Raw genomic sequence first — 21,589 nt, forward strand, 5'->3', positions numbered from 1 at the left:
ACTGAAAATGCTGGAAATGTAGAGGTTGACTTTGTGGAGAAAGGACAAAACCTCAACACCAGCCCTTTTCAGCTCAGGCATCAGCTGGGGACAACTAGGGTCCTAATTCTTCCAGACAAGTCCTGCGCTAGTGCCCTCAAATCCCAGTCACCTTGCCAGGGCTTCTGTACACACCGGTGATACCTTGCTTAGCGACCCGGTTGTCCTCTTGCAGGCCAAGGCGATGAGTGTTACGGGGTTATTTGACCTCCAGTTTCACTCAACCACTGCATGCATGCACTTTCCAGCAGCAGCCACCAGGGAGCGATCAATGGATCCTTGGGTACAAGGGGAACTTAAAACCTAATACTGCCACCACCTCTCTCTCCCCCTCTTTCTCGTCACCCCACATTCCCCCCCTCCCCCAACCCCACCCCCACGACCAGCTACCACACTCCAGCAACCCAGGCCAGATCAACCAACTTAATCGCAGGGCAGGAATTGAATCTGGGAAACAAAAATAAAAATACCTGGAAAAGCTCAGCAGGTCTGGCAGCATCTGCGGAGAGGAATACAGTTAACGTTTCGAGTCCGTATGACTCTTCAACAGAACGAAGTAAAAATAGAAGAGAGGTGAAATATAAGCTGGTTTAAGGGGGGTGGGACACGTAGAGCTGGATAGAGGGCCAGTGATAGGTGGGGATAGCCAAAAGGACAAAGAGGTGTTGAAGCTGGTGATATTATCTAAGGAATGTGCTAATTAAGGGTAGCAAGCAGGACAAGCAAGGGACAGATAGCCCTAGTGGGGGTGGGGTGAAGGAATCGAAATAGACTAAAAGGTAGAGATAAAACAATGGATGGAAATACATTTAAAAGTAATGGAAATAGGTGGGAAAAGAAAAATCTACATAAATTATTGGGAAAAAAGGGGGGGGGGTTATCGGAAAAGGGTGGGGATGGAGGAGAGAGCTCATGATCTAAAATTGTTGAACTCAATATTAAGTCCAGAAGGCTGTAAAGTGCCTAGTCGGAAGATGAGGTGCTGGACGAACAGCACCTCATCTTCCGACTAGGCACTTTACAGCCTTCTGGACTTAATATTGAGTTCAACAACTTTAGATCACGAGCTTTCTCCTCCATCCCCACCCCTTTCCGATACCCCCCCTTTTTTCCCAATAATTTATATAGATTTTTCTTTTCCCACCTATTTCCATTACTTTTAAATGTATTTCCATCCATTGTTTTATCTCTACCTTTTGGTCTATTTCGATTCCTTCACCCCACCCCCACTAGGGCTATCTGTCCCTTGCTTGTCCTGCTTGCTACCCTTAATTAGCACATTCCTTAAATAATATCACCACCTTCAACACCTCTTTGTCTTTTTGTCTATGACATCTTTTGGCTATCTCCACCTGTCACTGACCCTTTATCCAGCTCTACTTGTCCCACCCCCCCAACTTAAACCAGCTTATATTTCACCTCTCTTCTCTTTTCACTTAGTTCTGTTGAAGAGTCATACGGACTCGAAACATTATCTGTGTTCCTCTCCACAGATGCTGCCAGACCTGTTGAGTTTTTCCAGGTATTTTTATTTTGGATTTCCAGCATCCGCAGTTTTTTGCTTTTATCATATTGAATCTGGGAAGTTTAGATTGGAAAGCTGTTTACATTTCAGTTTTTCAGCACTTGTGATCTTTTCCTTTGTAATCTTCGTGGAGAGTCAAGAAGAACTGAACCACCCAATTTTCCCACAAACAAAGCTGTGGTCAAAAGTAAACAGGCACAGAAAATAAACAAGGGGACAGGCGAGTGTAGAAATGAGATATACTTCCCATCCTGCCCACAGGCAGAAAATAAAAAGTAACTTTCCATTTACAATGTCTGCATAACAACAGCCTCTGACCTTTCCCTCTACAGAGGCAGTTCCTTATTTTAATTAGCTCATAGCACCATCAACCAATGAAGCTTGCAAATATACTGGCACGCCAAGTTTCGCACTAAAAAGTAATGAAAGGAAAAAAACACCCAGACTCTGCAAGTGAAAAAAGTGATGAAAATAGGAGTTCAAATAAAATTTTTAAAAAAAGAGAAGAGAAAACGCAGACTCAACAGCACCGGTAATTCACCCTAAAAAACAAAACCACACCCTTGGAACAGTCCTGTAGCCTTGTTATGCCATCAAAATACGCCTGGAAGTTTAGTGAAGCCAATCATTTAATTGTCCCCCACCCCTCCCTGAAACAATATGCTCACGGAACTTTTGCCGACAAGACCAATTTGTAATCAGCCACAGATGTACAGCAGGTATTTTCCTTTACAAGCAATTCTCACCTGCACCCCTCCCCCAAAATATAATCCGGGTTACCTTAGTTCCACTATTAATAAATTTATGAAAGCTGACAATGAGATGGAAGGGCGGTGAACTTGGAGCTCATAACAGGCCTGTAGTTGGTGGGACCTGGGCAATGCAGGGGGTATCCAAAGTCGTGCTACTTATTTGAACCCCCGAACTTGTTTCAGCGCCGACAGACCATGGCACTTCCTTTTAAACAATCGCAAGTCTTTCAGTCTTCGTTTCACCGAATGCCAATGGTGCTTCTAAAAGCACGCGGCTGGATTAAAAAAAACACCCGTTTATTCATGGCTACCAGAAGAGTAAAAATTCAAACAAGGCATTTCCCCTTCTGGCCGGACCCAGTTGCAGCATGTGGTGTGATGGGTGGGGTTTTTTTTTGTGGTTATTTTTTTTTGTTTGCGATGGGCTGAGGAGATGAGCCGTGTGGGAGCAGACAGTCTGACTGCCCCAGCCTGTCCCTTCCAAGTTACCAGATGAATCTGTCGGGCTGACTCAGCACTAGGCCTTTGCTTCTTTTCCTGAAAAAAAAAGAGGGGAGGTGGTTGGGTTGGGGGAAAGAGAGAAAGGTGGAGAGAGAGAGAGAGAGAGAGAGAGAGAGAGAGAGAGTAAAAGAAAAAGTTATCCTTTTGCATGCCAAGCAATCAGACACTTTAACTGCACCATCAGCACTAGAAATTTTCAAAGTCTCCATTTTATGCCACCTTTTAAAGTTTCTCTCTCCGCACCCCCTCACCCCAACCTCGAGGCTCAGGATTGCAATCTACATGCAGTAGCTTTTTTGTGCATACACACGCATTCATGCATTGTCGTCTCTGTGCCATAGTACCAGGGGTAGCGTGGAAGACTGTGTCCAGTTATTTATTGGGGGGGTGGGGTGTGTGGGGCAGTGTTTGGAAAGCTGATGGTGGGAGATTGTGCACTGGGAGCTGATGGTGCCAGCGTAAAGCCACAGCACCTTTCCATAATTCCGTTCTTCCATCACCCCCGGACACCCTGATTTACACTGGCTCCCGACCCAGCAACATCTCAAAATGAAAACTTTCATCTTTGGTTTCAAATCCCTCCGTGGCCTGGTCCCTGCCTCAGTGTGTAACCTCCTTAGACAATCCTTCAAAATGCCTGTCGTTCCCCCAATTCTGGCCTCTTGCTCATGCCCCCTTGTTTCGACATGTCAGCAATCACTTTAAATGGACAGTGCAGCCGTCCCACAGGATTACAGCCCCAGCATCTGAGGTTGCGTGTTGACTCTAGGCTTTTAATGCATTGGAATCGATACACTATGATTGGAGGGGGGTGGAGAAATATAACACAGCAAGATAGTTAGCGTGATGATCTTAACCCATCTCCCAAAATTGCTCCCTCCAACTGCAACAGGCCTGTAAACATCAGTACTTCACCCTAATGTTTCGCCACTCTCCACACCACTCAAATATGGACAGAGGAAAGGTGCAATGGCAGTGCTGCACTTTTTTGTGGTCAAAGTGGATACAGCTTCAATGGTAATGCTGCCCTACAGCAGGGGAAATCTTCAGCACACTCTAAAGTGAAAATCAATGAAGTTGGCATGGACAAAGAGCTTCAATTCCTCCCCAACCCCCCACTCCAGAGCTCCGTGATCTCATCCACTTTGGTAAGAAGCCTATTAGAGGCCACTGCTCTTTACAGGAGGGAAGGATTCACCAGTAGCCATATTAGATCAAAACTCCTTTGTTTGTGGCATTTACAGCCAGGCAAAGGAGACTTGCACCTCTCCCCCATGTTACTTTGTCTCCTGTTAATTCAGGTGCAGCCACCAAGGTGCAGATTCCATGTGCACGCCACCACCCAACACTACCTGCTCTCTCCATATCACCCCCCCCCCCCCCCCCCCCCCCCCCCCCCCCCCCCCCCCCCCCCCCCCCCCCCACCCGCAACCAAAGCTCCCCACAATTTCCTGCCCTTGGTAGCCAGTTCAAATCCCTGCTGCCAGTCTAGCATTGAACAGACAGACTCTCACTGACCTTTCTTCTCAGTCTCCCGTTTCTTGGCTGCGTCTTCCCTCTGCTTCCGGATGATAGCGAGCCGTGCCAAGTCAGCACGTGCCTGTTCAGTTTTACCCTCCAGGTGGAGTTTCATATACCTCTCCCGTGCTTGCTGTTTCTCTATCTCTTCCCTGGGAAGTGGTTATATAAGGGCCGGGTGAGGAAGGAGGGGGAAGAAATTAAACAAAATTCATGTTAGTCTTGTGTAATGTTTTGGCTTAATGGCTCAGTTACATTCTGACTGCTGGACCGTAAGGAGCTAGTTTCTAAATTCATTAAACAAACACTGGAGATAAATAACAGCAAGCCTTTAAGAGAATGTGTTCTTGTGACTTCTCTTTGGAGAAAGGCCTACCTTAATGTATAAGCAGAGGAACCAAATAGGATACAGCGAGATCTGCTTTAAAATGTAGGGGGCAGGGAGGTAAGCAGGAAAGATATGGGTATGAGACTTGCTATGTGATGGGATACGGACAGTTTTGGATGAGCTGAAGTTTAGGGAGAGTAGATGATAAGAGGCTGGTCAGGAGAGCAGTGTCACTTCCAGACTCAAAAGTGCTGCAAAGGAGTGCCTCACTGACAGATGGGCTAAAGCGGAGGGTGGAGATGGGCAATGCCTTCAGAATAGAGACAAACCCAGCAAGGGATCCAACAGAACGCCACGGCTGTAAACTAATTCATCCCAAAAGAGTGGGCCAGGAGAGGGGTGGAGAGGTGATGACGGTACCAAGTTTGTGGTGGACGTGTTCTATATGACATTTACTAACAGAGAATAGGTTACATTGCCAGTTAGGCTGAGAGAAATCATTAAACATAACGTGTTGCAAATGTGACATGAGACTGAATCATCTTCTTACCTTTCTCGCCTGCTCAGCTCACGGTTAGGGGGATTGAGATCCAAAGCAGTTATTTTCTTGTTTTTCTGTACTATTCGGTTGGGGTTCTCTATTTCTATTAAACCTTCAACTCCTTTCTTCTTGGGCTGGGATCAAAGAAAAGAAAAAGATTCAGATCTCACCATAATTCCTTCATCAAACCCACTTCAAACAGCCCAAGAATTATTTCTCCGCTCCAAACAAAGGGGAAAAGAAATCTAACGTATACCCACAGTCCACTTTAAAAAAATACTGCCTGCATCCAAAACATTAATCTGTCCTTTTATTTGGATACTGATGCCCGCAGGTGATATTGCAACAAGCAATGATTGGCTATTTCAGCTCTTCTGCCTCTATGAGGTTGACAGTGGCCCTTCAGATATTACAGGATAGGGCAAATATTCCTTCAGGTGGGGATAGGAGAGGACCTGAGCCCCAATTGATAACTGAGGAATTCACTGCACAGGGAAATCGGAGGCACAGGCCCAAGTCCATCATTCTGCGAAACGTTGGCATGTAGTTTTTGACCAATACTCTAGCTGGGAGTGTGGGCTTCACAACTAGCAATACCAGCTCAAACCGTTTAGTTCTACAAACAGAGACCCATCTCAGAACATCACACCGTTCATCCGATCAGCCAGCCACTGTTCGGGCTCAGAAATGAAGAATGGAGCTGCACAAATCAGCTCCCAGAGGGAGGCAGAAGAACTGCACAATAATAAGATCCAATCTGGGAGTGAGCAGTGAGGTGGAGGCATGGTCGGGGAAAGGGGACAATAATTGATGGTAGAAAACGCAACTAAATCATTCTGAAACAAGTTAGTATACATGTGAAGGGATTAGGTAATAACTGACCCAAGTGAAGCCTCCAACACTCAGTCGCTGCGGATTGGTGGGGGGTGGGCGCAGGTAGCAGAACCTGGGTAGAAAAAGCAAAAAGGACAGAACTACCCCTTTTAGGGCACTCACCTCAGAGTCATCTTCACTGCTGTCAGAATCGGGGTCACTTGCATTTTCTGGCAGATCTTTTGTCTATAGGTTTAAAAACAGAACTCATTAGCTTGACGGCAACAGGTGGATTCAACCAGTGAATTATCTAATCCAGAGGAGGAAGGGAGGTGAGGGGCATCAAACAGTGGAGTAGAAAAATCTCCACTTGTTCCAATGTCTGTACCATGTTAGTTGTAAAACATCCTTAAAACCAACACCAATACTCCTAGTGGGCCAATGTAGCATTCTCCTTTGAGTTTAGTTGCTGGTTAAGACCAACTTTGCAGCACCCGCAAAGAATTGGGCTGAATACTGTCCCAAAAAAAGTGCTAACATGTTGCAAAATTATATCTTTTGAAACAAAAAACGTTTGAGAAGAACGCATTTTAGGCAAAGCACTCCTGGGTCAGGTACAACATTGATGCAGAGTAAAACTCCTTCTATCCCAACATTTCAGTGCCAGCTGGACTCGTGCTCATGGCAGCAAGACTGCCCCCAACTTACTTCACAATGGTCAGATGGAGAGGAGTTCACATTCTAACAATTTAGACTGGCTTTGAATTCAGGCTTCAGGAAGTGAAAGGCCAATGCCTCCATACCCTATTGCAGTCTCTTCATCCTCTTTGACTCCCCCCAGCTCAATCTCAATTCAAATTTCAATGTAGATGCTATACTGAGTCTGAACAACAGGAAAGGTTCAGGTGTATTCCATCACAAAAGGCCTAGAGTTGCAGGTAGCTTTTGGAAACCTCTCCACTATCCTTGCCTCCTTTAAGCTGTTCCTTAAAATCTACCTCTGTCAGTCACTGACCTAATATCACACGCGGCTTGGTGTCAAATCATTTGCTAACGCTCCTCTGTTGGGAAATGCCTAGGGGGTGCTTTACTACATTAGAGGCGCCGTATAAATGCAAGCTGTTGGAGCCTCAATGGCTCAGTGTGCCCGACATGCAAAGTGTGCGGGTGTCCACATGTGGTTTAACAACTCAGTTACAGCTGCCAGAAACTTGCCTTTTCTTTCTCCGCTTTCATCTGAGCATCAATCTCGTCTGGGTTTGTAAACTGCTTCGCCCTCCCCTTGTGGCCTCGTTTACCTGAAGGGATTGAAGAAAAAAATATTCCCGTTAGAAGCTGCAAACAAGCAGATGGGACAGCATGTAGGCAAGGTCTGAAATCTGTGCAAGTTCAGTGTGTTCAGGGCTTGCTGTCAGCGATTTCCAATTGGGACAAAATTGCTCAATATTTAGTTACGCTCTTAAATAAAGCAGGTTTCCTAGTCTTGTAACTGTGGAAACAGATTTTTACCATAATCGCAAGATAATTTTTAAAAATGTTATTTTTAAATGATAATTGTGTGTATTCATCCTCCAGCTACATTACAATGATACACCAAAATTGGCTGGAAAGTGGTCATATAATGGTACAGAAATGCAAGTTAGAAATATATTTATAGAAATTACGTTGGGTTTAACCATCCTGCTCCAGAGAGACCAGTGCAAGTGCCTGGTTACAGATGTATGTAGGGCTGCCTCCAGAGTTCAAAATTTAATCAGGGAGGGGTAAGAATCCTCTTTCTTGTAAATATTGAAATCAAGGCCAAAGAGCTATCAGATTTCCTGCTTTGCATTTTATGCAGGGTTTAAAAAAAAACTATGGAAACCAGCAGGTCTTCCTTCGCTAATTTATATTGCAGGTTTAGTATCAATTTAAACCGAAATAAACTGCGAGCCAGCTCATTTGGAGAACCAGTGCAGGCACGATGGACCAAACGGGCTCCTGATTCCGTGATTCTTGTCCTCAGTTCTTACTTTCACGACTTCTGCAGTACGCTCGCCTGCAAGTCAGAAGCTATCTCCCACTCTGGAAGCTTGAGCACAAAATTCATGCCAACACTTCCAGTCTCAGGGCTAAGAGAGGGCTGCACTGCTTGAAGATGAGACACTAAAATGAGGGCTCATCTTCCCTCTTAGGTAGATGTAAAAGGTCCCATGACCACCATTCAAAGAAGGGCTGGGGGCACTCCTGGTGTTTGGCCAATATTTATCTCTCAACAAACACCTGGAACACAGAGGCCTAGCCATTATCGCACAGGTGCTCGTGGGGCTTTTCAGTGCACAAATTGGCTGCTGTAATTCTGAAGTTACAACAGTCACACCAAAAAGTATTTAAAGCAAAATACTGCGGATGCTGGAAATCTGAAGTAACAGATATTGCTGGAAAAGTTCAGCAGGTCTGACAGCATCTGTGGAGAGAGAAACAGAGTTAACGTTTTGAGTCCGTATGACTCTTCTTCAGTATTTACCTGACTGTAAAGAGCTCTGGGACACCCTGAGGTCTGTAAGATGCTATGCAAATGCAAGCTCTTTCTTCACTAATTTCTCTGATACTTTCTTATTTCACTGGCATAAAGTTGACAAAACTTAACCAATTGGGGATGCCAGGAATTAATGTGCAAAACATATTTTCAGGACAATTTCATCCCAATGTAATATTGATAGGAATGCTAACCTACTAGGACACTTTGCAACAACTATAAAACAACAACTCACCAAGACTCCTTTGACAACACCTGCCAAACCTTTGACCTCTACCACCTAGAAGGGCAAGGGCAGCAGATGCATGGGAACACCACCACCTGCAAGTTCCCTTCCAAGTCATACACCATCCTGATTTGGAAATATATCACCGTTCCTTCACTGTCACTGGGTCAAAATCCTGGAACTCCCTCCCTAACAGCACTGTGGGTGTACCTACACCACATGGACTGCAGTGGTTCAAGGCAGCAACTCACCACCACCTTCTCAAGGGCAATTAGGGATGGGCAATGAATGCTGGCCTAGCCAGTGATGCTCACATCCCGTGTAAGAATAAAAACAGAAATTTTATTGTGGCCTTCATACATTTTAAATGATATTCAGCATGAGGAACTGATTATGCTATTGATGTGGGCTTGTAGAGATTCTGTAACACATATGGCCACAGTCAGATCCTTGAGAGAAGATAGATACTGCATTCTGTACAATCCACTTATAACTGAACCGCAAAGAAAACCACCAAGATCCACTTTCTGAAATTATCACTATGGATGTTAAAGACAACAATCTGTAAAGACCCTGGTTAAACGAGTCCACCACCTGGAGCTGCCTCTGTTGGGGGTGCGGCAGGGGTGAAGAGAAGACACTGTACAAGTTAATGATGTCACCGTGGCTTTTTTAGGGCAAGTATTCTTGCAATCTCACAGTTACCGTGTTTTTGATTTAGAACTGTATGTGTAATGGTTATGTATACAAAACGCAGAGTGCTTAAAAAGCACTCTTGTTTTCCTTCCCCTTTAATCTATGACCTCTAACGTTGCTTGCTACTTTGCTATTACCCCATATTTATTCTCTTTTGTTTTGTTCCCACTGTTTCAGCAATAGGATTGACGAGAGGTTCTAACCCTTGATAAAATGGGGACAGTGAATTCAAAAGCCATATTGATCATGACCTCATTAAGCCTGCATGAAGCAACTTGAACCTTGAAATCACTCCCTGATGGCAAATCATCCATGACATCAAACTCTAGATTGTCATTTAAATGTAATCCACAAATAATCCAACAATTTCGACACAATTTGAATCACAGTGCTTTATGAGGATTTAATTGTCACATAGGCATTTTTAATAATCATCCAATCCTATTCTTCCACAAATCCTACAGCTCTTTTCATACACGTTGGGTTATCTGCACTGTACAGCTTTATCTGTTTATTTATAAATCACTTAATAGGGATTCCCTTTAACACAACCTTAAAGCCTTGAAATCCCCACCACCCTCATACTTCCGACTGTGAAAAGTTGGTTTTACTGATGTTTAATTTATTACTGTTCCCAGTTATGTATGCACACGATGCACAGGAATCTCACTTTAATGGAAACCAGTTGTCTTTGAAGCGGGGACTTTTGTCTTAATCTGATCAGGTTCATTGGTCAGTGTGGTCAATAACTGGGTTGAAGTGTGTTCCATCAGTGTGGGGAAGGGAGAAGGACAAAATAAATTTCCAGATGGGGCAACAAAAAAATAAAGTGGGAAACGTGTCGCTACACAGGCAAGTGGATGTTCTGGAAACTAAAAACAGTAAGTGCTAGAAAAACTCAGCAGATCTGGTAACATCTGTGGAGACAGAGAAAGACACACAGAGTTAACAGTTCGAGTTGAATAAGACTTCGTCAGAGCTGCAGTTCTTAAGATTATTCTAGTCAAAACGTCAAGTGTTTCTCTCTCCACAGATGCTGCCAAACCTGCAGTGTTTCGCTTTCATTTGAGGATCAGGAAAGCTGGTCACACAGAAGCTTGGCATTCCTGGGTCTCCGATTTACAGAATTCTGAAAAGAAAAACATATCTTGAAGGACTAGAAAAGAACGGGAACCAGAAGTGAAAGAGCCAATGGGTCAATGCGCACGAAGTTGCTTTAATCATGGAAGAGCTCAGGAAGTCTAGCTTGATGGCTGCTTATTGAAAGAGAAAGCAAAGCATTTTGTGTGGAAAGAGGTCCAATGCAGGAATAGTGTCTTCTCTGACTCAGAGCCAGAGGATTTCGGTGAAGGTCTGCAGGAGCTGCAAATGCCTGAAGTTAGAAAGAGGTAGATTTGTTGAGTCAACAGTTAGTGAAACGCTCAATGAATTTTATTCACTGCTGGGGAAACTGGAAGCTGACGAATTTTGGTCTCCAAAAAAATAATCAATTCTCAGCAGCAAAATAAAGTGAGGAGACACTTTAACTTTGAAGCTGTCATTCTCTATTCACCTTTCAGATGTTGTAGTTAACAATGTTACACTTTATTAACACATCTTGTACTAAATTTAAACAAAGGTGGGCCATGTACAAGTCCAGCTGTCATTTGATACTTCCCCCTTTATAGAAATCCCCATTTCATTGTCATTTGCATGATTGTTCTGAGCTGTTGTGATTGAGTGGGTTCTGCTGTATACCATGCTGTAGTCACAGAACTAACCTAGGCCAATTGGATAACAAACAAAATAAGCAGCTGTCACAAACATCATTCTAGGTGCCCATGAATGCTTATTTATAGGTCTCCTGCTCTCACCCAGCAGAATTTTTCCTTCATCTTTTTCCTGCTGGTACTTCAGCAGATGAGGGAGAAAGAAAATCCTTAAGGCATCCGAGCCAATGAATCACTTGGCAGCCACTTGCTGCTCAGCAAGATTCCACAACTAAGTGAGATTAATGCATGGCTCATCCAATTTTTCCCCTAGCGTTGGTTAGGGAAACATGTTGGCCAGGACACACACTGTTCCAGGTTTCTAATACCACCTTGGAGCCCTAAGGTTTACCTGAAAGGAATAGATCGGGCTTCAATTTGATATCTTATCCAAAAGGTGGTACTTGACAGTACCACACTCCCTCGGTGCTACATGGGAGCATCACTACACGAGCTACAGTCCTTGAACCCATCACCTTCTAACTCAGAGGTGAGGGAGCCACTAACCAAGCCAAGCTGACACAAATTAAAATAAGAAAGGGTGAGGCTCTCAGAGAGAGAACTGAGCCAGTTCCTTGCTGGACTGAGATCACACTGAATGAAAGCAAAGTAGATTAACCATTAGTGCACGCTTGGGCAATGTAATCGCCTGGAGGTTTTAATCACTTAAGGGGGTTGAAGAGGAATATTCTGAATTTCCCAGACCTTAATTCGGGGTTTTTCTGCCTCTCCCAGGAGAGTGGGGGGGATGTGGTGTGGCTAAGGAAGAGCCTAGTCCTGATGTCCAAACATAAGTTTCATTTGTTGGTAACCTACAAGGCCTTGACAGAAACCGCTGTTTCACTTATCAAAAATGAAGAAATATGATTTATAATCAAGTAAAGGCAAAATACTGCAGATGCTGGAAGTCTGAAATGGAAACAAAAAATGCTGGAAAAACTCGGCAGGTCTGACAGCATCCGTGGAGAGAGAGAGACAGAATTAACATTTCAAGTCCATATGACTTCATATCTAAAGGGAGGTAGAAATTTGGTGAAAAATATACTGGTTAAGGGGGTGTGGAAATGGTGAAGCTGGATAGAAGGCCAGCGATAGGTGGAGGCAAAGGAGAGATGGCAAAAGATGTCATAAACAAAAGGTCAAAGAGTTGTTAATGATGGTGGTACTGGCTAAAGGAGGTGCTAATGGTGAAATTAAGAAAGCAAAACGTGATAATGGCCAGACCAGGGTACGCACTCTGGAAAGTGACAGGTGGCACTAGTGGAGGTGGAGTGGGGACGGTGGTGGGAAGAAATATCAAAAATAAGTTAAAAGCTGGGGATAAAACAATGAATGAGAATGGAAATAAATTTTTAAAATAATAATGAAAATAAGTGGAAAAAAATTAAAACAATAAAAATGAATATGGAAAAAAGGGGGATGGAAAAAAGGGGGGGTGCGGGGGGAGTAGAGAGTTCATGGTCTGAAGTTGTTGAACTCAGTGTTAAGTCCAGAAGGCTGTAAAGTGCCTATTCAGATGATGAGGTGCTGTTCCTCCAGTTTGTGTTGAGCTTCACTGGAACACTGCAGCAGGCCAAGGACGGACATGTGGACATGACAGCAGGGTGCTGTGTTGAAATGGCAAGCGACAGGGAGGTCTTGCGGACAGACTGAAGGTGTTCCGCAAAGCGGTCACCCAGTCTGCGTTTGGTCTCTCCAACCTAGAGGAAACCGCATTGGGAGCAGTGAATGCAGTAGACCAAATTGAAGGAAGTGCTGCTTCACTTGAAAGGAGTATTTGGGCCCTTGGGTGGTGAGGAGGGGGCAAGTAAAGGGGCAGGTGTTGCACCTTCTGTGATTGCATGGGAAGGTGCTATGGGAGAGGGTTGAGGTGTTGGGGGTGATGGAGGAATGGACCAGGGTGTCCCGGGGTGAACAGTCCCTACAAAATACCGACGGGGGGTGGGGGGTGGGTGAAGGGAAGATATGTTTAGTGGTGGCATCATGCTGAAGTTGGTGGAAATGGTGGAGGATGATCCTTTGATTGCAGAGGCTGGTGGGGTGAAAAGTGAGGACAAGGTGGACCCTTATCATGGTTCTAGGAAGGAGATGGGTCAGACATGGTTGAGGGCCCTGTCAGCTACCATGGGTGGGAAACCTCGGTTAAGGAAGGAAGAAGACATGTCAGAAGCACTGTTTTGGAAAGTGGCATCATCAGAACAGATGTGACGGAGGCGAAGGAACTGAGAGAATGGGATGAGAGTCCTTATAGAAGTCAGGGTGTGAGGAGCTATAGTTGAGGTAGCTGTGGGAGTCGGTGGGCTTGTAATGAATATTGGTGGATAGTCTATCACCAGAAATTGAGACGGAGGGGTCAAGGAAGGGAAGTGTCAGAGATGGACCATTGAAAGTGATGGAGGGGTGGAAACTGGAAGCAAAATTTATACATTTTCCCAGCTCCAGGTAAGAGAATCAATGTGGACTTTAGTAATACTTAAGACACCGGTAAATGGGCTCAACAGGAGGCAGCACTCTGGCAGGCAAACTTTCCACACTAAGTAGATTCACGTTTTGATGGGGCACTGGTTAAAATAATTACAAAAGCCACAAATCTATCTTCTAGCTCTGATTAGGCACCAATTAAAATGCTTAGTTCCCAAGACCCTGAAATCACACTGTGGAATGCTAGCTAGCACACAAAGCTTAACAAGTTTTCCTGAAAATTTGTGCAGTTTTAACAAATGCTAAGAAATGGATTATGCCTTCAACACAACATCAAAAAAAGAAGCATTTTCAGATCAGCTAAGCGTTATTTGTTTATTTAATATCACTGCCACTTCAGGGTCCAATTCTGATAAAACCTTCAATAATAATTCTGCCATCAAATGTGTCCACAAATAACTCTGAAGTTGAGATTTATTTTTTTAAAATTCTGATGTTAAAATAGTTTTGAAAAAGGCTGGCCACAAAATGACTCAATAAAGTGAAATGTTCCAATGGAAGAAGAGACTGGTAGCTCACAAACACGAGGGGAGGCCAGTTACAAAGAGTACAGCTCCATCTTACTGCCACCCTTCCAACTGCTGACTCACACATACCATAGCCTTGAGTGCCTCATTTTAAATCTTAGAGATGGGTTGTATGTAAAGGAACCTTCAGCTCCCTCAGGGCACAAAACTCAGACACACAACAGCCATCTTCTGGTAGAAATTTCACTCCTTAAATATTAAGGTTCATTTCCAAAGAGTATAAATTTTGTAGTGGGTGGGTGGAGAGTAGGAGACAAGGCAGACACCACAAGACTAATTTATGTCAATGGAAGCACATGTACCAGATAAGGAGGAAGGCAGTGGGAGCAACCACATATGATTGTACTCCTGAATCAGTGCAGAGGATGGGGAGGGTAAAGGAAGATATTGACCATCAATACTGTCACTCCAAAGCTCACCAGTACCCCTAAGCTTAAAATCTTTTAAATTCAAGTGTTAGAGATTTCCAATCAGATATTCAACAGTAATTACTTTTAATTCATGATAACTCTAACCCCCCACCCCAATTGCCTCCACTTCCAGTGAGACCTTCGACACACGAGCAAAACCTCAAACCCACCCCCGTCATCAAGTTGCCCCCCACTCCACGTCACCTCAGACTATTGCCACTGCGCCAACTTCAGCTGCTATAGTCTCCTCCGAGGACACCATGGGACTGCACTCCTTGGGCTGAATGGCCACCTTCCCCCAGGGCACTACAGATCCCACCCCCACCCCAGTCCCAGGAGTGCTATGGGGACAACCCCCCCACCAACATTCCCCCAGCAGGGTTGCTATGGTCCTTTCCACCCCCTCACCCAGGGTTGATATGGCCCTTTCCAACCCCCCGGGGTTGTTATGGCCCTTTCCACCACCCCCCCACCCCGGGGTTGCTATGGCCTTTTCCACCCCCCCCGCGGTTGTTATGGCCTTTTCCCACCACCCCCCCCGGGGTTGTTATGGCCTTTCCCACCCCCCCGGGGTTGTTATGGCCTTTCCCACCCCCCCGGGGTTGTTATGGCCCTTTCCACCCCCCCGGGGATGCTACGGCTCTTTCCACCCCCCCAGGGTTGCTATGGCTCTTTCCACCCCCCCCCCCCCGGGGTTGCTATGGCTATTTCCACTCCACCCCGCCCCCACGAGGTTGCTAAGGGCCTTTCCACTAACCCCCCCCAACCAACCAACCAACCGCGGGGTTGCTATGGGCTCCACCATCTCCCGGGCCTCGGCCTCCGGGTTAAACCCGCCCCCGCTCCCCGGTGGGAAAGGCGACGTGTTTCCGAAGCCCCCGGCGCCGCTCTCACCTCCCCGCGGCATCGCGGCGGCAGCGACTCGAGTCGATGAAGCGAAAGCCGGGCAGCTGCGCGCTCTCCCTCTCACTCGGCGGGATCAGCGACACTCACACTCTCCCTCTCTCTACCCCGCCTCTCACAATCCGCCGGAAGTTGAGGCAACTTCCGCCCGCAGCGCCGACTGACAGCCCGTGCCACCAATTGGGGTCCGGGTTACCTCATCGCACGGCTCATCCAATCAGAGAGCCGGGATTCCCGCCGACCCGCCTCGCCCCCCCCTCGCTGGACGTCAACTGATTGACAGGGGGCTTCAGCCAATCGCCTGAAAGATCGTCATGGTACCAGACACCACGTCTCATTGATAAAAATATAATGGAGGGCGGATGACGTTGGTCAGCAAGGCTGGGCTGTGATTGGCCAGTGAGGGGAGGGTTGACCTCAACCTTTGACCCATTTGGGTAAGGGGTCAAGACTTAGCCAATTTGTTTTACGGGGGCAACACATGCAAGATTCAGCCAATTTGGCACGAAGGGTCCCAATGCCCATTGCGAAGGACCCACAGGGAACCACCCTGAGCTGGAGTCTTCCCCAAGACGGGCAACTGAGGCTCCTCAGAGCAAAATCCAACAAACCCTCCTTGACCACTCTCAATGATTGCAGGGGGCAGTGTGGTGTTGGGGGGGGGGGGTGGTGGCAGGCTGGGTATGGGGTGGGAAAGAGACAGCCCAACCCCCAGGGTTGCCAACGGTGATGCAATGTAAAATAAAAACAGACGAAGGGGGGGGGAAAAAAACCCAGTAAAAGCTGGGAAATAAGAATACTGGTGCGAACTGGCCTTGAATACCTTAAAATGGAACACCAATAAAAAGCGGGAAATAAGAGTATTGGTCCGAACCGTTTTTTCCTTCTGAGGGAAAAACTCAGCAGGTCTTGTTTTGCTTTCAGAGAGTGCTGTCCCTTATTCTGCGGTTGACACATTCTGCTATCTGACCTTTATTCCACTATTAGCACCTTGCTTAGTTTTTAACACTCCCATTGACACTCCCTTCGTCTTGTATCCATGACATCTTTGTCAAATCTCTCTTGAGCTCCCACCTATCCCTGACCTTCTATTTACTCCACCTGCTCCACCCGCTCTTCAACATATAAAATCCATCACATTTCTACCTCTGAAGAAGGGTCATACAGACTTGAAACGTTAACTCTGTTTCCCTCTCCACAAATGCTGTCAGACCTGCTGAGTTTTTCCAGCATTTTTTGTTTTTATTTCACATTTCTACCTATCTTCAGCTCTGAAGAAGAGTCATATGGACTCGAAACTTTAACTCTGTTTCTGTCTCCACAGATGCTGCCATAACTGCTGAATTTTCTGTTTTTATTTCAGATTTCCAGCATCCACAGTGTTTTGCCTTTATTTTAGTGTTTAATTCACTGCCACTTCTCTTCCAGGAATGTAATCTTGAAGAAGTTCTGCTCCTCTCTTCGTTGGGATTTCCGTTTATCTCTTTTGTCCTGTTCACATTCATTGCCTTCCATTTCCCTCCTGGTGCCATACTTCTTTCCTCAGCGACTGTTTTCATCTTCAACTTACCCCACGTGGATTCCAACTGAAGTTGCACCCCTCATGTTTCAAATCTACCCAGGATTACAGGTATCTCCGGGACATACAACGTTCCTCGGACTGCTGTTCTTGCTGCATCCTGAGGTCCAGACTCAGTGCCATGTGCTGCCGTATGTACACACTCATCCTCTCTCTCCAGCAGCACTGACTCCCCCTATATCATAGCTGCCCTTGTCCCAAGTTCCATTTCATGTTTCATCTCATCAGATGCATTAACAATAAAGTTTTTCTCTTCCTTTCAGGTATTAAGGAACACAAGCTCCAACACCTTATTGGTACCAACGCCCATCCAGGACTTTCCAACCCTTCCCTTCCCTCTGACCCCATCCCCTCTTCAAATCCCAGCTCGTGCCGTGTATTCACTATACCCTTTGACCTTCTGTTTTCTGATGCTGAATGTTCTGTGACTTTGTTTCACTCTCTTGCGCCCTCACCTCAATGAATTTCAGGCTCAGCATGATGCTGATCTCTTCTTCTGTTGCTTACATCTCCGCGCCCACTTCTTTGGGCAGAAGTCCTCACCCCACACTGTTCAACGGATCCTTTCACCTGCCTCAGGTGTTCTCCCTCTACCTGGAACCTTCCTTCTGGCTTCTTACCTGCTCTTGCTCTTTTCATTGAGAATTGTTGCTGTGAAATCGACTATCTTAATTCCTTTGCTCCTCCGATCCACTCCAACCTGTCTCTTTCTGAACTTGCTGCACTCCGTTCTCTCAGGTCCAGCCTTGACTTTGTTATCAAACCTGCTGACAAGGGTGGTGCTGTTCTGGCATCCTGACCTTTACCTCACAAAGGCTGAGTGCCAACTCTCAGACACTTCTTTCTACCTCCCCCTGGACCATGACCCCACCACCAAACATCAAACTTTTGTTTCCAGGGCCTCATTTCCTCCAGAGATCTTCCCTCCAAAGCCTCCCGACTTCCCTCAGAATGATTGGGGGTCGGGTGGGGGGGCTGACTTGGTGGGTAGGAGAGACAGCCCAACTGCATCTCTGTTACAGCCACCAATACCCTGGGTGCACCATTCCAGCAAATCAGTGCTAAAGTACTTGAATAAAAAGCTGACATGCTAAGCATAAAGTTTCATTCATTAATGGAATGTGGGCATTGTTGATGAGGCCAGCATTTGTTGGCCATTCATACATACATCTTTTTTCATTCATTTACAGGATTTGGACATCGCTGGCTAGGCCAGCATTAATTGCCCATCTCCAATTGCCCTTGAGAAGGTGGTGGTGAGCTGCCTTCTTGAACCGCTGCAGTCCATGTGGTGTAGGTACACCCACAGTGACCCAGCGACAGTGAAGGAACGGCGATATATTTCCAAGTCAGGATGGCGTATGACTTGGAGGGGAACTTCCAGGTGGTGGTGTTCCCATGTGTCTGCTGTCCTTGTCCTTCTAGAAGGTAGTGGTCATGGGTTTTGAAGGTGCTGTCTAAGGAGCCTTGGTGAGTTTCATACAAACATACAAATTCGAATCAGGAGTAGGCCATTTAGCCCTTGAGCTTGCTCTGCCATTCAACAAGATCATGGCTGATCAGATTGTGGCCTCAATTCCCACATTCTGCCTACCTCCCAATAACCTTTGACTCCCTTGTTATTCAAGAATATATCTACCTCTGCCTTAAAAATATTCTTTGACTCTGCCTCCACTGCTCTCTGATGAAGAGAGTTCCACAGATTCATGACCCTCTGAGAGAAAAAATTTCTTCTCCTCTCCACCTTAAATGGGAGATCATTTATTTTTAAACAGTGTCCCCCAGCTCTAGTCTCTCCCACAAGGGGAAACATCCTTTCAGCATCCACTCTGCCAAGTCCCCTCAGGATCTTATATGTTTCAATAAGATCACCTCTCATTCTTCCAAACTCCAGTGGATACAGGCCTAGCCTGCCCAGCCTTTCCTCATAAAATAACCTGTTCATCCCAGGAATCTGTGGAGTGAATCTTCTCTGAATTGCTTCTAACGCATTTATATCCTTTCTTGAATAAGACCAAAACTGCACATAGTACTCCAGGTGTGATCTCACCAATGCCCTGTAGCAAAGCATCCCTACTTTTATATTCCATTTCCCTTGCAATAAATGATAGCATTCCATTTGCGTTCTGAATCACCTGCTGTACCTGCATACAAACCTTTCCTGAATCATGTTACCAGGTCACCCAGATCCCTCAGTATTCAGTGTTCTGCAATCTTTTTCCATTTAACTAATATTCCTAACTGACCTTGAGAAGGCAGTGGTGAGCTACCTTCTTGAAGCGCTGCAGTCCGTGTGGTGGTTGTAAAAACTGACAATAGATAATAAAATGGTGCACCCATAGTGATCTAATTTTCCTGAGACGATTTGATACAATTGGGTGGCTTGCTGGGCCATTTTAGAGGGAATTTAGCAGTCAACAGCATTGCTGTGACTTATGTGGCCAAGACCAAATAAGGACGGCAGTTTAATTAACCAGATAATTTTTTTACAGCCATCTCATTGTTTCTTGAGACTAGCTTTTTATTCATTTTATTTATTTGATTAATTGAATTTAAACTCCCCAGCCTCTCTGGTGGGATTATAAACTCCAGAGCATTAGTCTTGGCCTTTGGATTACTAGAATGATAGCATAGTTACATAGAAGGAGGCCATTCAGTCCATCATGTCCGTGCTGGCTCCATGCAAGAGCAACTCATCTGATCTCACTCCCCACCCTTTCCCCATAGCCATGAGTCGAGTAGCATGACCACATTGCTACCGTTCCCAGTCCTTGGCTCTGATCACGAAAGCATGGCCATAATGGTCAGGTCATGTGGCGGGATTGGTAAACAAATCCTGAAGAACATCTTTTATAAAACATTAACAACTGGGAAGCAATTTTGTGTGGGTCTCTAGCAGAGATATAATGACTATTTAAAAGTTACTCTGAAACCGTACCAAACAGTCCCCAAGTAGGAAGTACTTGCTCAAGATAAGAGAGCAAGGCAAGAAAAACCATCCACCAACAAACATCCTACTATGAGACCAGTTACATTGCTGGCTCTGAAATGTAAAACTCCAGCTGAGAATTCCCAACCTGGTCTATTGAGATCCACTGTTCACTTGGTGCACACTGACCTTCTTCTTCCACTGAAGGGCGAAGAGATGGGGTGCTCTTCCCGGAACCTTGTCAAATATTTATCCCCCAGTCAACGTCACTAAAACTGATCATCTGGCCATTATCACATTTCTGATCTTGCTTCGAGTAAATTGGCTGCTACATTTCCTACATTACAACAGTGGCTTCACTTCAAAAAGTACTTCATTCGCTGCAAAAATGCTTTGGGACATCCTGAAACTGTAAAAGATGCTACAGAACTGCAAGTTTTTTCTTATTCAGAAATTGAGCGTGTGCATAGAGGCCCAGTGTGTACACACAGGGGGCAAAGGGAAAAACCTTGGGCAGGGCTTGTGATATAAACCCTCTACTCTGCTGGTTAGGGGCCTACAGATCAACAACTTAGTTTGACTTGTGCTGGGCTTTGACTGGTATTGAGTCTGCTTTCACTCCTGACATGTTCCATGACACATTTGTCATTTAATCTTCCCCACTCTCTAACCTATCCCTTACCTTCTGTTTTGCTCCATCTGCCCCTCCCCACTTTTTCAACAGCTTTTTATTCTTTCACAGGACATGGGTGTCGCTGGCTAGGCCAGCATTTTGATTTTTCATCCTTAATTGCCCTTGAGAAGGTGGTGGTGAGCTGCAGTCCATGTGGTGTAGGTGCACCCACTGTGCTGTTAGGGAGGGAGTTCCAGGATTTTGACCCAGTGACAGTGAAGGAACGGCAATATATTTCCAAGTCAGGATGGCGTATGACTTGGAGGGGATCTTGCAGCTGGTGGTGTTCCCATCTATCTGCTGACCTTGTCCTTCTAGAAGGTAGAGCTCACAGGTTTGGAAGGAGCTGCCGAAGGAGCCTCAGTCAGTTGCTGCAGTGCATCTTGTAGATGGTACACACTGCTGCCACTGTGCATCGGTGGTGGAAGGAGTGAATGTTGGAGGTGATGGGTGTGGTGCCAATCAAATGGGCTGCTTTGGCCTGGATGGTGTCGAGCTTCTTGAGTGTTGTGGGAGCTGCACTCATCCAGGCAAGTAGAGCGTATTCCATCACACTCCTGACTTGTGCCTTGTAGATGGTGGACAGGCTTTGGGCAGTCAGGAGGTGAGTCACTCTCCTCAGAATTTCTAGCCTTTGACCTGCTCTTGTAGCCACTGTATTTATATGGCTAGTCCAGTTCAGTTTCTGGTCAATCGTAACCCCCAGGATGATGAAAGAAAACCACATAAAACCCATCAAATCCCTACTTCTCTTCAGTTCCAAAGAAGTCATATTGGACTGTTTCTCTCTTCACAGATGCTACCAGACCGGCTGAGTTTTTCTGGCACATTCTGTTCTTTTTTCATCACCCCTGATGCTGTTCTGTTGCTCCTTCCATGAGC

The 21,589-nt window shown here is 45.7% G+C and overlaps 1 protein-coding gene across 1 annotated transcript; it reads right to left on the reverse strand.

The window, feature by feature from the left end:
• Positions 1–1,878: 1,878 nt before the first annotated feature.
• On the reverse strand, positions 1,879–15,661 carry LOC121271674 (28 kDa heat- and acid-stable phosphoprotein-like). The gene is made up of 6 exons (XM_041177808.1): positions 15,518–15,661; positions 7,233–7,315; positions 6,201–6,263; positions 5,214–5,338; positions 4,336–4,487; positions 1,879–2,853 (listed from the first exon to the last, which is right to left on the reverse strand). The coding sequence occupies exons 1-6, from the start codon at positions 15,528–15,530 to the stop codon at positions 2,834–2,836; spliced, it is 456 nt and encodes a 151-aa protein (XP_041033742.1). The 5' UTR covers positions 15,531–15,661; the 3' UTR covers positions 1,879–2,833.
• Between the last annotated feature and the right edge of the window lie 5,928 nt (positions 15,662–21,589).

Source organism: Carcharodon carcharias, chromosome 31 (assembly GCF_017639515.1).
Source record: "Carcharodon carcharias isolate sCarCar2 chromosome 31, sCarCar2.pri, whole genome shotgun sequence".
Lineage (NCBI taxonomy): Eukaryota > Metazoa > Chordata > Chondrichthyes > Lamniformes > Lamnidae > Carcharodon > Carcharodon carcharias.

Coding starts and splice junctions, on each gene's coding strand:
- LOC121271674 (XM_041177808.1), bottom strand. Junction 4,488..5,213: donor GAGCTGAGCAGGCGAGAAAG/GTAAGAAGATGA, acceptor ACCACTTCCCAG/GGAAGAGATAGAGAAACAGC. Junction 2,854..4,335: donor ACGGGAGACTGAGAAGAAAG/GTCAGTGAGAGT, acceptor TTTTTTTTTCAG/GAAAAGAAGCAAAGGCCTAG.